The 12,656-nt window shown below is 64.5% G+C and overlaps 6 protein-coding genes across 6 annotated transcripts; 3 read left to right on the forward strand and 3 right to left on the reverse strand.

Moving 5' to 3' along the window:
- Positions 1-192: 192 nt before the first annotated feature.
- Positions 193-662, forward strand: F751_0082 (Histone H2A; the record flags this gene model as incomplete). Its single annotated transcript, XM_011403243.1, has 2 exons — positions 193-313; positions 406-662. 2 exons carry the CDS (start codon positions 193-195, stop codon positions 660-662), a joined length of 378 nt encoding a protein of 125 aa, XP_011401545.1.
- Positions 663-1,162: 500 nt separating this feature from the next.
- On the reverse strand, positions 1,163-1,474 carry F751_0083 (Histone H4; the record flags this gene model as incomplete). Its single annotated transcript, XM_011403244.1, has 1 exon — positions 1,163-1,474. One exon carries the CDS (start codon positions 1,472-1,474, stop codon positions 1,163-1,165), a length of 312 nt encoding a protein of 103 aa, XP_011401546.1.
- A 294-nt stretch (positions 1,475-1,768) lies between these two features.
- F751_0084 (Histone H3.1) lies at positions 1,769-2,179 on the forward strand (the record flags this gene model as incomplete). Its single annotated transcript, XM_011403245.1, has 1 exon — positions 1,769-2,179. The coding sequence occupies one exon, from the start codon at positions 1,769-1,771 to the stop codon at positions 2,177-2,179; it is 411 nt and encodes a 136-aa protein (XP_011401547.1).
- A 758-nt stretch (positions 2,180-2,937) lies between these two features.
- F751_0085 (DNA replication licensing factor mcm2) lies at positions 2,938-7,344 on the forward strand (the record flags this gene model as incomplete). The annotated part of the gene is made up of 11 exons (XM_011403246.1): positions 2,938-3,095; positions 3,242-3,512; positions 3,685-3,853; positions 4,096-4,217; positions 4,397-4,494; positions 4,709-4,901; positions 5,174-5,830; positions 6,046-6,269; positions 6,502-6,571; positions 6,659-7,098; positions 7,215-7,344. The coding sequence occupies 11 exons, from the start codon at positions 2,938-2,940 to the stop codon at positions 7,342-7,344; spliced, it is 2,532 nt and encodes an 843-aa protein (XP_011401548.1).
- F751_0086 (hypothetical protein) lies at positions 5,719-6,209 on the reverse strand (the record flags this gene model as incomplete). Its single annotated transcript, XM_011403247.1, has 2 exons — positions 5,719-5,905; positions 6,022-6,209. Coding segments are annotated over 2 exons (375 nt in total), but the record flags the coding sequence as incomplete, so codon positions are not given.
- Positions 7,345-7,795: 451 nt separating the features above from the next.
- Positions 7,796-10,940, reverse strand: F751_0087 (GTPase Der; the record flags this gene model as incomplete). Its single annotated transcript, XM_011403248.1, has 9 exons — positions 7,796-8,197; positions 8,423-8,641; positions 8,834-8,983; positions 9,140-9,811; positions 9,941-10,179; positions 10,403-10,424; positions 10,584-10,638; positions 10,746-10,765; positions 10,881-10,940. 9 exons carry the CDS (start codon positions 10,938-10,940, stop codon positions 7,796-7,798), a joined length of 1,839 nt encoding a protein of 612 aa, XP_011401550.1.
- Positions 10,941-12,656: the final 1,716 nt, after the last annotated feature.

Consider the following 12,656-nt stretch of genomic DNA (forward strand, 5'->3'; position numbering starts at 1 on the left):
AGGATATATACCAACCTCATTGCACACCTATCCGTGCGTCAGGACTTGAAATGACCCCCCGGATCGGTCTGCGCGACCTTAAATTAACAACGCGCTCGGAGTATAAAGGCGAAGGACATTGACCAACCAGAACACAAAATTCTCCCGATCCCAAAGTCTTCAATCTCTCCACACACCAAAAAGTCTGCAATCATGTCTGGACGCGGAAAGGGAAAGACCTCCGGCAGCAAGGCCGTGAGCAAGTCCTCCAAGGCGGGCCTGCAGTTCCCGGTCGGGCGTATCGCCCGCTACCTGAAGAACGGCCGCTACGCTGGTGAGTGCATGTGTCGTTGGTTCATTCTGTCCGAGATACAGACTTGCAAGCTGTCCGTTATTGACCCTCCTACCCCTCCGCTCCAATCACAGAGCGCATCGGTGCCGGTGCCCCCGTGTACCTTGCAGCTGTCCTGGAGTACCTGGCGGCCGAGGTGCTCGAGCTGGCCGGCAACGCCGCTCGCGACAACAAGAAGACCCGCATCGTGCCCCGCCACATCCAGCTGGCGGTCCGCAACGACGAGGAGCTGTCCAAGCTGCTCGCCGGCGTGACCATCGCCGAGGGCGGTGTGCTCCCCAACATCCAGTCGGTGCTCCTGCCCAAGAAGACCGGCAAGAAGGACGAGTAAATCGTCTCCTCCACCACACAATCCACCTGGTGTTATTCAACACCACCTTCACTGGGAAAAATGCTTGAAATTGCAATCGGTTACTGAAATGTGAGGGCACCGTCGGCAAGCCACGTTAGCTATCCTGACACGGACATCAGTGGTGAGAGGGCATTGTGACAAAATCTCTACCTTGAGGCAACGATAAACTTGGTGGAGTAGATGCAGCACCGTGTGCTTAGGGCACCTCGCCGACAAATTCCTGATCACCTAGAGAGGAGTAACAGTTTCATTGATGCATCTCACTCTGAATACAGGTCCTTCTCCATCCATTCCCAAGAGGCATGCACCAGGGCGGTTGCATCCTCAAGCAGAGGTGACGATTCCTCTCAGTGGGTGACAGTGGTAAACAGTATATTTGCTCCCCTGACGTCTGCTATCTGTAATTCTGGTTGGAGTACAGACCAATTTTCGCAATGAGGTGGTGTTAATAAACACCAATAGGAAGGTAGGTGGCTTGCTTAGGCGCCGAAGCCGTACAGGGTGCGGCCCTGGCGCTTGAGGGCGTAGACCACGTCGAAGGCGGTCACGGTCTTGCGGCGGGCGTGCTCGGTGTAGGTCACGGCATCGCGCACGACGTTCTCCAGGAACACCTTGAGCACGCCGCGGGTCTCCTCGTAGATCAGGCCGCTGATGCGCTTGACACCGCCACGGCGGGCCAGACGACGGATGGCGGGCTTGGTGATGCCCTGGATGTTATCGCGCAACACCTTCCTGTGGCGCTTGGCACCGCCCTTTCCCAGGCCCTTTCCGCCCTTGCCGCGTCCAGACATGGTTGCAGGAGGTTGATTTGCTGGTGGGAGACTGTGTGGAGATGGTGAGAATGATGCTGAGTTCGACGACCGGGGCCTGATTTATGTATTCTTGGACACGCATTCTGCATACCAAGTCGATGGCCCGTTTTGGCCGTTTTGGCCTACAAGATCGGTACGTGCTCCGTAACAACGGAGGTGGCGGGAAGTGTCTTTTGAGCCCTGGGCGACAGCATAAATCCACGCGACGGGACCGCACTCCCACAAAATCTTCCAGCCTCCAAAAACCTTCAACATAAAAACACATCAAGAACAATGGCTCGCACCAAGCAGACCGCCCGTAAGTCCACCGGTGGCAAGGCCCCGCGCAAGCAGCTGGCCACCAAGGCCGCTCGCAAGTCCGCCCCCGCGACGGGAGGAGTGAAGAAGCCTCACCGCTACAGGCCCGGAACCGTCGCCCTGCGCGAGATCCGCAAGTACCAGAAGTCCACGGAGCTGCTGATCCGCAAGCTGCCCTTCCAGCGCCTGGTCCGCGAGATCGCCCAGGACTTCAAGACCGACCTGCGCTTCCAGTCCTCCGCCGTGCTGGCCCTGCAGGAGGCCGCCGAGGCCTACCTGGTCGGCCTGTTCGAGGACACCAACCTGGCTGCCATCCACGCCAAGCGCGTGACCATCCAGCCCAAGGACATCCAGCTGGCCCGCCGCATCCGTGGCGAGCGCGCTTGAATGAAGTAAGGCGCCTAGGCCTCGAACTATCAACCCACCATCTGGTGTTAATAAACACCACTTCATGACGGAAATGAATCCTCCCAACTTGTATTGATCGGTTGTATGTGATATTTGACAGACTCCTGAAAGTAAGAGTTTTGACAAGTTCAGATTATGGAGCTATTCAGTGAAGGGGAGGAAGACTCCTTGGCTGCTTGAAGCTATGCATATTGTCTCCAACATACGCTTCTATGATTCATCTGGGTTACAGAGCTTGCATCTACGTCCTGGTCGATGGTAACCTCTAAAACATATGCAAGTTGCAGATCACTGTCCCATGCCTTTGCCCAGAGCAGAAAATGCTACCAGTTCCAGGCTGTGGATCCCAAGAACCCTGCTAGAAATGACTTTATCCCTTCCTCTGAGATAGTTACCATCCGGGGCCGGCTATTCGTCGGCTTGGTAGCAAGTCACCTCCGTATACGGCATATGGCGTCACGAAGAGATGGCGTGAGGCGAATGCCACGTCAACTGCACCTCGCGCCCGGAATTCAAATTCCAAACCACGCATCCAGTTCCCTTTTGGTGGATCGCCTGGAGTCGTGTGCTGAGGAACGTCTGCCAATACTCCTATAAAGTATCCACAGTATCTGCGTTAACGGGGACCCTTCGAGCCTGTGGTCGGCTTCCAGTACGCACAAGCTTGCAGCCAGTGTGCTCGCGCAGAGATGGTGGGTTCCGCAGGCTTCGCATGCAGGTCGCGGATCTGGCTCTACATGTCCGAGGTCTCAGATTTCCCTCTCGATTCCCCGCAGGCCGATCGCGATGAGCGGGAGTTTGAGGAGGGCGCCTCGGAGGTCGAGGGGGACTCTGCCTCTGTGGTCGGCGGGGACTCCGAGGAGGAGGGGGAGGACCTCATGGACAACTTTGAGGCGTGAGTGCCGACGGTGCTAGAGCAGGCGCAGGGGAAGTGTGGCAGGCACACATGCGCATGCTGGATGCAGCAGGCCCCTGGGCTGCCTGGCGGTGTCATCCGTGACATATTACTGACCCCCGTCACACTCTTCCCCCTTCTCACAGCGACTACCGGCCGATGGAGCACCTGGACCGGTACGAGACGGAGGGCCTGGACACGGCGTTCATCGACGACGCAACCATGGAGGCCCGCATGGATGCGCGCGCCGCCGCGGAGGCCGCCCTCGCCCGGCGCGACCGCCAGGAGGGGCGGCTGACGGGCCACCGCCGCGGCCTCATCGCCGCCCTGGCCGGGGACGAATCGGACGTGGACGACGGGGATCGGCCGCGCCGACGGCGCCGGCTCGAGGAGGCGCAGGCCGGGGACGACATCGAGGTGGGGCGGCGGCGGGCAGAGAGGAGGGAGGGGGTTGTAGGTTTGGGAGCACTCTGAAAACTCCAGGCTGATCCTTGCCCACATCACGACTTCCCTTGGGCTGGTTCCTCTGCCAGGGCCCTCGGGCCTGCATATCAGGCCACTCGAACCCCCCCCCCCCCCCTCGCTTCAGGGTGAGTACGAGATCAATCTGGAGGAGACGCGCGGCCCCATCAAGGAGTGGATCGCTAAGGACAACGTGCGCAGGGAGATAAAGCGGCGCTTTGCCCGCTTTCTCCGCACGTATGCGCAGGAGGGCGGCGACCCCATCTACCCGCCCCTCCTCCGCGCCATGGTCAGAAGTACGTGAGGCGGAGCGGGTTTTCTGGGACAGGGAGGGGGCGTGCTGGGTTCAGCTTGCAGACAGCAATGGGGCTGCATGCCGCAGCTTGAGGCGCCAGGTCGGCTGCACGCTAGGGTCCCACCCTGTCCTGGTCGCCCGCCCCTGACCGAGGCATCCTTGCTGGTCACTTGTACTCTTTTCAAAGCACGGGGTCAGTGTCCCCCTAACCCCAACCCAAACTCCCCCCCCTCAACATCACAGCCAACTGCCAGAGCCTGGAGCTGGACTATGTGGACCTCGCCAACGGGCTCCCGGTGGTGGCGGTGTGGGTGGCAGACATGCCGCGCGACATCCTCCCCATCCTGGATGAGACCGCCAAGGAGGTGGGTGGGTGGCATCGGGGCTGAGGTTATTTGCCGGCGGCTGGGAGTGTCATATTGTTCGGTGCGCTAAGGGGGTGGCTTGCACGTGAGTGGCAGCCCATCCTCCACGCTCCTCCCTCGCCATCACCTACTGATTACCTCCCTCACCCATTTCCCTCTGCCGCGCCTGCCTCGCCCAGGTGGTCCTGGACGAGTTCGAGGACTTTGGCGACACGCACTCCAATGTGTACGTCCGCCTGGCCAACATTCCCCTGGAGGAATCCATCCGCGACCTCAGGTTGGTGGGAGGATGCTGATGCACGTGTGCCTGTTGCGTGGATCTGGGTGGAGACTGGATGGCCCGAGCGTGGGTTGTCAGCCCAAACCCACCTCTTTGCAAACCAGGCCCCCTGCCAGGCCCCACGCCTGCGTCCCAGCCCGCCCCCTTCGCCTTTCGCCTTCTCCACTACCCTCCCATCCTCCCCTCTCTTACAACCCCCCTTGCCCCTCAGGCACTTCCACCTCAACTCGCTGGTGCGCGTCGACGGCGTGGTCACGCGGCGCACCGGGGTCTACCCCCAGCTCCAGCGCGTTATGTACGACTGCTCGCGCTGCGGCGCGGTGCTGGGGCCCTACATCCAGACCGGGGACCGCGAGATCCGACTCGGCTCCTGCCCCTCCTGCGAGAGCAAGGGGCCCTTCTCGGTGGGCTGCAGCGGTGGGGTTGTCGAGCGGTTGGTTCCTGCGCAAGAGGGGCGTCCTGTGGTGGCGAGGGGCCCCGCACTCCTGACCGCGCGCTGCCCACCGACCCGTCAACCGCCCCTGCGTACTCGTGCCCAGCGACCCATGCCAGAGCCAGTCCCTGTCTCTGGTCCTGGCTCACACGTGCCCATGCCTCAGACAGCCCACGTGTACCATTCCTTCCCACCCCCTTCCCGTCACCCCTCCCTCCCCTGCCCCACCACCACCACCCACAGATCAACGTGCGCGAGACGGTGTACCGCAACTACCAGAAGATCACGCTGCAGGAGTCGCCCGGCTCGGTGCCCGCAGGACGCCTGCCCCGCTCCAAGGAGGTCATCCTGCTGACCGACCTGGTGGACGGTGTGCGCCCTGGGGAGGAGGTGGTGGTCACCGGCATCTACCAGCACAGCTTCGAGGCGGGGCAGAACGCGCGGCACGGCTTCCCCGTCTACTCCACCTCCATCGAGGCGGTGCACCTGGCGCGACGCGGCGAGCTCTACTCCGCCGCCCGCCTCACCGACGAGGACCGCGCGGAGGTGCGCGCGCTGGCGCGCGACCCGCGCATCGCGGCGCGCATCGTGAAATCCATCGCGCCCTCCATCTACGGGCACGAGGGTGTGAAGCACGGCGTGGCGCTGGCCCTGTTCGGCGGCCAGGAGAAGCACCCCAGCGCCACACACCGACTGCGCGGCGACATCAACATGCTGCTCCTGGGCGACCCGGGCACCGCCAAGTCCCAGTTTCTCAAGTATGTGGAGAAGGCCGCGCATCGCGCGGTCTACACAACGGGCAAGGGCGCCTCGGCGGTGGGCCTCACCGCCTCGGTGCACAAGGACGCCATCACGGGGGAGTGGACGCTGGAGGGCGGAGCCCTGGTCCTGGCGGATCGGGTGGGTCGGGGTTTGGGGTTCAGGGTGTCAGGGTTTGGGGTGGTGGTGGTGGTGGAGAAGGAGGGGGAAGGGGGGCTGGCCACCTGGGAAGGGATGGGCGAGAGGCAGGCCGCTGGGGATGTGGAGCTCAGGCTCCACCCACATCCTCCCTCCGACCCAGCTTTGCCTGGACCAGGCCCTGAAATGCCGACCCTCCACTCCAACACACACGCCAGGGCGTGTGCCTGATCGACGAGTTCGACAAGATGAACGACGCGGACCGCGTGTCCATCCACGAGGCCATGGAGCAGCAGTCCATCTCCATCAGCAAGGCAGGGATCGTGACCCAGCTCCAGGCGCGGTGCTCGGTGCTCGCCGCCGCCAACCCCGTCGGCGGCCGCTACGACGCCAGCAAGACCTTTTCCGAGAACGTCGAGCTCACCGACCCCATCCTGTCCAGGTGATTGGGGGGTGGGGGGGGGGAAGAAAGGGGGGAAATGGTGGTGATGTTGTGAGGTGCCATCTTCTGGGCCTAGCATGATTGGGCCTGCAGCTGGCTGGCCGCCGCTGCATGGCCCTCAAGCTCGTGGCAATGGAGTCCAGGCAGCGGCCTGCGACACACACAACCCACCTCCGCCCTCGTCCTCCTCGCCGTTCTACTCACCCTGCACCTCTTTCCCCGCCGTTTGCAGGTTTGACATCCTGTGCGTGATCCGGGACACGGTGGACGCGGTGAACGACGAGCGGCTGGCCAGCTTCGTGGTGGCCTCCCACGCGCGCTCCCACCCCGACGCGCCGCCGGAGGCCGGCCCCGAGGCCGCGGCGGGGGACGGCGAGGTGCTGTCCCAGGAGATGCTGCGCAAGTACGTGACGTACGCGAAGCAGACGTGCCGCCCCCGCCTGGCGCTGGCCGACCACGACAAGATCGCGCAGGTGTACGCCGACCTGCGGCGCGAGAGCGCGCTGACGCAGGGCATGCCCATCGCGGTGCGGCACCTGGAGTCCATGGTGCGCATGTCGGAGGCGCGCGCCGCCATGCACCTGCGCGACCACGTGACGGGGGACGACATAGACGCCGCCATCCGCGTCATGCTGGAGTCCTTCGTCTCCACCCAGAAGCTGTCGGTGCAGAAGAGCCTGCGCCGCAAGTTCAGGCGCTACATCGTGGACCGCGCCGACTTCGACGCGCTCATCCTGTACAAGCTGCAGGAGTGCCTGCGCGAAGCGCGTCGCGCCGAGGCCGTCACGGGCACCCTGGCCGACCCCGCGCACTTTGCCGTGCCCGTCAGGTGTGGTTTCTGTTGCGAGGGGGGGGGAGCTATGAACTGGCACCCCGCTCAGCCCCTGAGCTGTTGCAGGCCACTCACCTTCATCCCCCCCCCTCCCCCCCCTTCGAAACAAAAAGGCAATTGGAGGAGCGGTGCAAGGACCTGGACATCCTGGAGCTGGGGCCCTTCTTCGCCAGCAGCACCTTCAGCGGCGCAGGGTTCAGCCTGTCCGAGGACGGCGCCCGGGTCCTGCTGTCCAGGGTGTGAGGAAGTGCCAGGCGAAGCAGAGAAGTTTTGCACAGCTGGCGGGGTGTGGGGAGTCTGGTCGGGTGACCTGCTCGACATGTCTCCGTGGAAGGGCACTGTTCACACAAGGAGGGCCCTGCCCAGACTCTCCGGAGTTCCCGCTCTCAGAGCAGCACTCGGTAACAGCCGCCCTCTGTACCACATGCCTGCCCTTGACCCACACCACCCAATGCGCTCCCTGCACCCCCGACGGTGGTGCTCAGAGCAAACATGTAATTGACCGGACACGAGGCAGGCACGGGGTGGGGGTGGCAGAGTCGCAGAGCATGCGGGTGCACGGGCAAGGCTCTCGACGCGGCTCCCGCCTGGTTGGGCCAAAGGCGCCGTGCTCCCTCCGTCCGTGCTCTCAGGTCAGCCGCGCCGCGCCCCGCCACCGCCGCTGCCCCTTCTCCCTCCAACCCACGCCCGGAACTCACTTCCTCCCCTTCCTGGGGCCCTCCTCCCCGCGCGGCGTCTTGCCGCGCCAGTAGACGCGCAGGGGGCTGCCGGGGAAGCCGATGTGCTCACGCAGCTGGCGCTGAATGTAGCGCTTGTAGTCCTCGGGGAACTTCTCGTTCACGTTGGTGAAGAGCACGAAGGTGGGCGGTGCCACCGCCGTCTGCGTGGCGTAGTACACGCGCGCCTGCTTGTTCTTGGACAGCGCGGGCGGCGCGCGCCAGGCCACCGCATCACGCACCACCATGTTGAGCGTGGCAGTGGGGACACGGCGGCGGTGCTCGGCGCAGGCCGCGCGCACCGCGTCCAGGATGCGGGGGATGCGCAGACCCGTGGTGGCGGAGCAGAACACCATGTTGGCCCACTCCACGGGCCGCAGCTGTTCGAGTGTGTGTGGGTTCAGGGAAGGGGGGTGAGTTGCCTGGGAGGAACAAGTAGAACGATGGAGGGGGCGTGCATGCATGATGGTGGGTTGTGGAGGGTGCGTAGGGTCTCAGAAGAGGGACTCCCGAGCGCCACGACAGAAGCACAAGGCAGAGCATTCTGGGCATCCAGTGATCCCCCCAGCTCCGCCCCCCTACTTCACAGACACATCACCAATCACCTCCGCCCGGACGTTGGTCTCGAACTCAGCCAGGCTGGCGGCGCCCTTGCCAGCCACGGCGTCCCACTTGTTCACCACGATCACGCACGCCCGCCCCTCGGCCGCCACGTACTCCGCCAGGCGGAAGTCCTGCTGCGCGATGCCCTCCGTGGCGTCCAGGACCAGCACCGCCACGTCAGCGCGCCGCACTGCGCGCAGCGCACGGTTCACCGACAGCGTCTGAGAGAGATTGGGCAGGAGCGGGGTGGGTGGGGGGTTGAGGTGTTTTGAGGGTACTTAGGATGGGTCGTGCTCTGATCAGATCGCTCCAAACCTCAGTCTGCAGCCATCCTCCATGGCCCTCGCATCTCCAAGTGCGATGCAAAGCATGTGCACCCCCAAAAACGGGAAGCACCCAACAGAACCACGCACCTCCGCGCCGTCGGGGCTGGCGGCGACGGCCGTGCGGCGCCGCACCCCGGCGGTGTCGATCAGCGTGTACCGAGTGCCGTCGGGGGCGGTGAACTCCGTGTCCACGGCGTCGCGCGTGGTCCCCGCCATGTCGCTCACGATTGAGCGGTCCTGGGTGGGTTGCGGTGTGCTGAGTGGCCTGAGCACAGACATGCATGGAGTTTTGAGTTAGACGCATGCTGGGATGTCCAGGCACCAGTCCTCGCTCTGCACCCGCTGCCGCCACTGTCTTCTGCGGGCCCCCCCCCCACACAAAAAAACACCCACCTGGCCGATGAGGGCGTTCAAGATGCTACTCTTCCCCACGTTGGGCCGGCCGATGATGGCCACGGCCACAGGCGCGGCGGGCGTGCCCGGGGCGGCAGACGCTGCGGCGCCGCCCACGGCAGCGGCCGCTTCGCCCGCCTCCTCGTCCTCATCCTCGTCCTCCCCTTCCCGCAAGCGGCGCACGAGGGCGTCCAGCAGGTCGCCCGTCCCGGTCCCCGAGATGGCCGACACGGGGATGGGCTCTAGGCCCAGGCCCCAGAACTGAGCGGCCTGGAGGTCGCCGGACCCGGGCGCCTCGCACTTGTTCACCGCCAGCAGGACGGGGAGGCGGTTGAAGGTGCGCCTCAGCCAGGCCACGATCTCCTCGTCCCCGGCGGTGGGGCCCTCCTGCCCGTCCACGCACAGCACGACGGCGGCGGCCTCGGCCACCGCCGCGGCGGCCTGGCGCTCGATGGCCGCGGGCAGGCCGGGGGCGCTGATGGAGCGCGCGGCCGCGGCCAGGTGCTCGGGGGCTAGCAGCGCGGCGGCGTCAGCCATCAGGCCCCCCGTGTCGGCCAGCAGAAAGTCGCGGCCGCCCCAGTTGGCGGGGCAGTAGAGGCGGTCGCGCGTGACCCCGGGCGCGTCGTGCACGATGGCCAGGTCGGAGCCTGCCAGGCGATTGAACAGCGCGGACTTGCCCACGTTGGGCCGGCCCACGATGGCCACGCGCGGCAGGGCGGCGCCTGAGCGCGAGCCCGCGCCCAGCGCCGCCTCGCGCGCCTCGCTGGCGCGCCGGCGCGCCGCGCGCCGCGATTTGTACACCGGCGCGGTGGACGGCGCGGGGGCGTCGGGATCGAGGACGGACAGGTCGCCGGGCTCTGCGCCGTGCTCGACCAGCATCGCGCCATCGTCCCAGGAGCCGGCGTCATCCCCCCCCTGACTCTCCTCCGTCTCCATTTCCTCCTCATCCAGCAGCAAGGAGTCGAATGCGTGCGAGGACAGCGCCTGGGCCAGGCGGCTGAGCCGCGCTACGTCGGCGGGGAGGGGACTCTGAGCCTCGCCTTCCGAATTGTCGGGCGCCAGGGCTCTGGATCTCGATGGAGCTACGCGGGCCTTTGCCGCCCCAGAACGCGACAGGGGACAGCGAGGGGGGAGGGGCATGCCGCTGGAAAGGTGTTTATGGACAACATGCTGCTGCAGCACGGGCCTGTGCGGGCTGCTGCACGCTCTAGTTACCGCCATGCTGCTGGAGCAGAGCTGGGGCTGGGGACGGAGGTGTCTAACCGTCGTGCTTGTCTTGCTGGTCCTGCGGGTGGTTGGGAGTGGGGCGGGGGTGGGGTTTCCTTGAGTTGAAGTTGGCGAATGGGAAATTGATACCTCCAAAGGACAATCGGGTCAGACTTCAGCAACAAAGGCTTTACAGGGGTGGAAGCTCCACATCACAACCAGCCCTGGACAGCCCAACCTTGGCCATGCGCTGAGCTTCCATGAACAGCAGGTTGGACAGTCCACGACGAGCACTGTGGGTGGAAGAATTGAGGGTTAGGGTATGAGACAAGGAAAAGAACGCAAGGTTCCAAGATGTCGTCCTGGGCACCCCAGGACAGTGTGCCCCACCCAAACTCACTCAGCCTTGGCAGCCTCAATCTGTGGGCAATGAGAGAAATTGCGAGCGTTGGTGATGAAATGGACCCGAGGCAGGTTTGCATTCATCAAAAATCAAGACAAACATGGGCATCCATTGCAACAAAGCCCCCCTCACCTCCACAGCATCGGTCAGGTTCTTATTCTTGGCAAAGGCTTGCTTGATCTGCTCCCTCATGCCAGCGCCGGATGAGCCATTCTGCAACGTAAAGTGTCTCAAAAATATGACATTCGGGCTTTGACTAATGCAGATGCCGCATGCCTGCCGTTTCTGTGAGGCCACGGCTCTACTTGAAAGTATATCCCTTGGACCCCACCTTGGTTGCAATCCAATCTGCCATACGCAAACAGTCCCGATAGAGCTGCAATGGGTGGAAGCGGATGCTCGGTGCTCTGTTAGGTCAGGTGCATGGGCGTGATACACCTGCGCCAGGCCAAGCGCACCTTGGCGACGGTGAAAGTCTCAGCGTTGACAGCCATGACTGCCACAGCAACCTACCATACGCCGCTCTTTTGTACCTCACAATGCAAAATGCCCGTTACATATGCCTTGAGTCCTTTCGCCGGTATTTTCATCACTCACGAAGCTCATCGGCCAGCTCGCGACCGATCCTGTCACGGAAAGAAAGCGGGATCGCAACACGGACAAGCCGGGGACTTCGAACTGCGTACGCCCTTGCGTATCCTTGGGTCGCCGATGCCCTGTTGGTTTTATGCGCACGGGGCGAAACGTCAGTGCGTTTATCTGTATTGGGTTACAATGCCTTGCTTGTTTGCTGCAGGGAAGGCAGCGTGAGTCTGGCATTTCCACCCTGCACACGAAACACTGGGAGAAGGTGACGTCAGAGTGGGCGATGGCCTACTGGGACCTGACAGACCCTCTCACCCGCCTGGGTTGGCTGAGGGGCTCTGTGGACAAGAAACACACCTCGGATGCGGCTGACGCGGCTGAGCTGGTTCCCCTCGCCGGCCGGCCCGGAGCGGGTGTCGGGCGGGACTCTTCTTGCTCGCCCCGCAAGGCCGGTCCTGCGCTTTCCCAGGCAGTGGTGCGCTGGACTTCATGGGCGCTTGATTGTGTAATGTGGTTGCCATTGCTGCAGGCCGAGGCTGGGACCGCGGAGAGCCCCGAAAGCACCACCCTGTGAGTCCAGGTCCCAGGTGTAGGGTGTCGACCCACTCACCCTTCACCCACCCACTCCCCACACAGGTATCAATCCAGGGCATGCACTGCTCCTCGTGCTCCTCGGCCGTGGAGAAGGCCCTCAGGTGCGGGGGGAGAGGGGAGGAGGGCGTATGCATGGGGCGGGGAACGTGCATCAGAGTGCGCTGCCTAGCCAGGCAAATCAAAGGTGCCGCGCTACGTCTCCACCAGGGCAGTCCACTGCCGACCGCACACCCTGCCTCCCTCTCCTCTAATTTGCCCCCGCTCCCTCACACGCCCACCTCCACACCCTCGCACACAGCGCACTGCCGGGCGTGGCCTCCGCCAGTGTGGCCCTGCTGAGCGAACGGGGCGAGGTGGTCTACGACCCCACCCATATGCGCCCCAGCGCCATCGTGGGCGCGGTCGTGGACACGGGGTTCGCCGCCCAGCTGCTCAGCGACACCCCGCTGGCCGGCGCGCGCGCCGGCCCCGCCTCCGACGTCCAGCTGCTGACGATGCGCGTGGAGGGCATGTCGTGCGCGGCATGCTCGGCCGCGCTGGAGGGCGCGCTGCGCGCCGTCCCCGGCGTGCAGCACGCTGAGGTGAGCCTGGGCCTGGCGCGCGCACGCGTGGCCTACGCCGCCGGCCCCGCCGGCCCCGGCCCGGACGCGCTGCTGGCCTGCGCGGCGGCCTGCGGCTTCGAGGCGCACGCCGAGGCGAGCGGCGAGGCGGGCCTGCTGCGCCTGGCGG

The sequence above is a fragment of the Auxenochlorella protothecoides genome (assembly GCF_000733215.1).
Source record: "Auxenochlorella protothecoides strain 0710 contig1185, whole genome shotgun sequence".
Lineage (NCBI taxonomy): Eukaryota > Viridiplantae > Chlorophyta > Trebouxiophyceae > Chlorellales > Chlorellaceae > Auxenochlorella > Auxenochlorella protothecoides.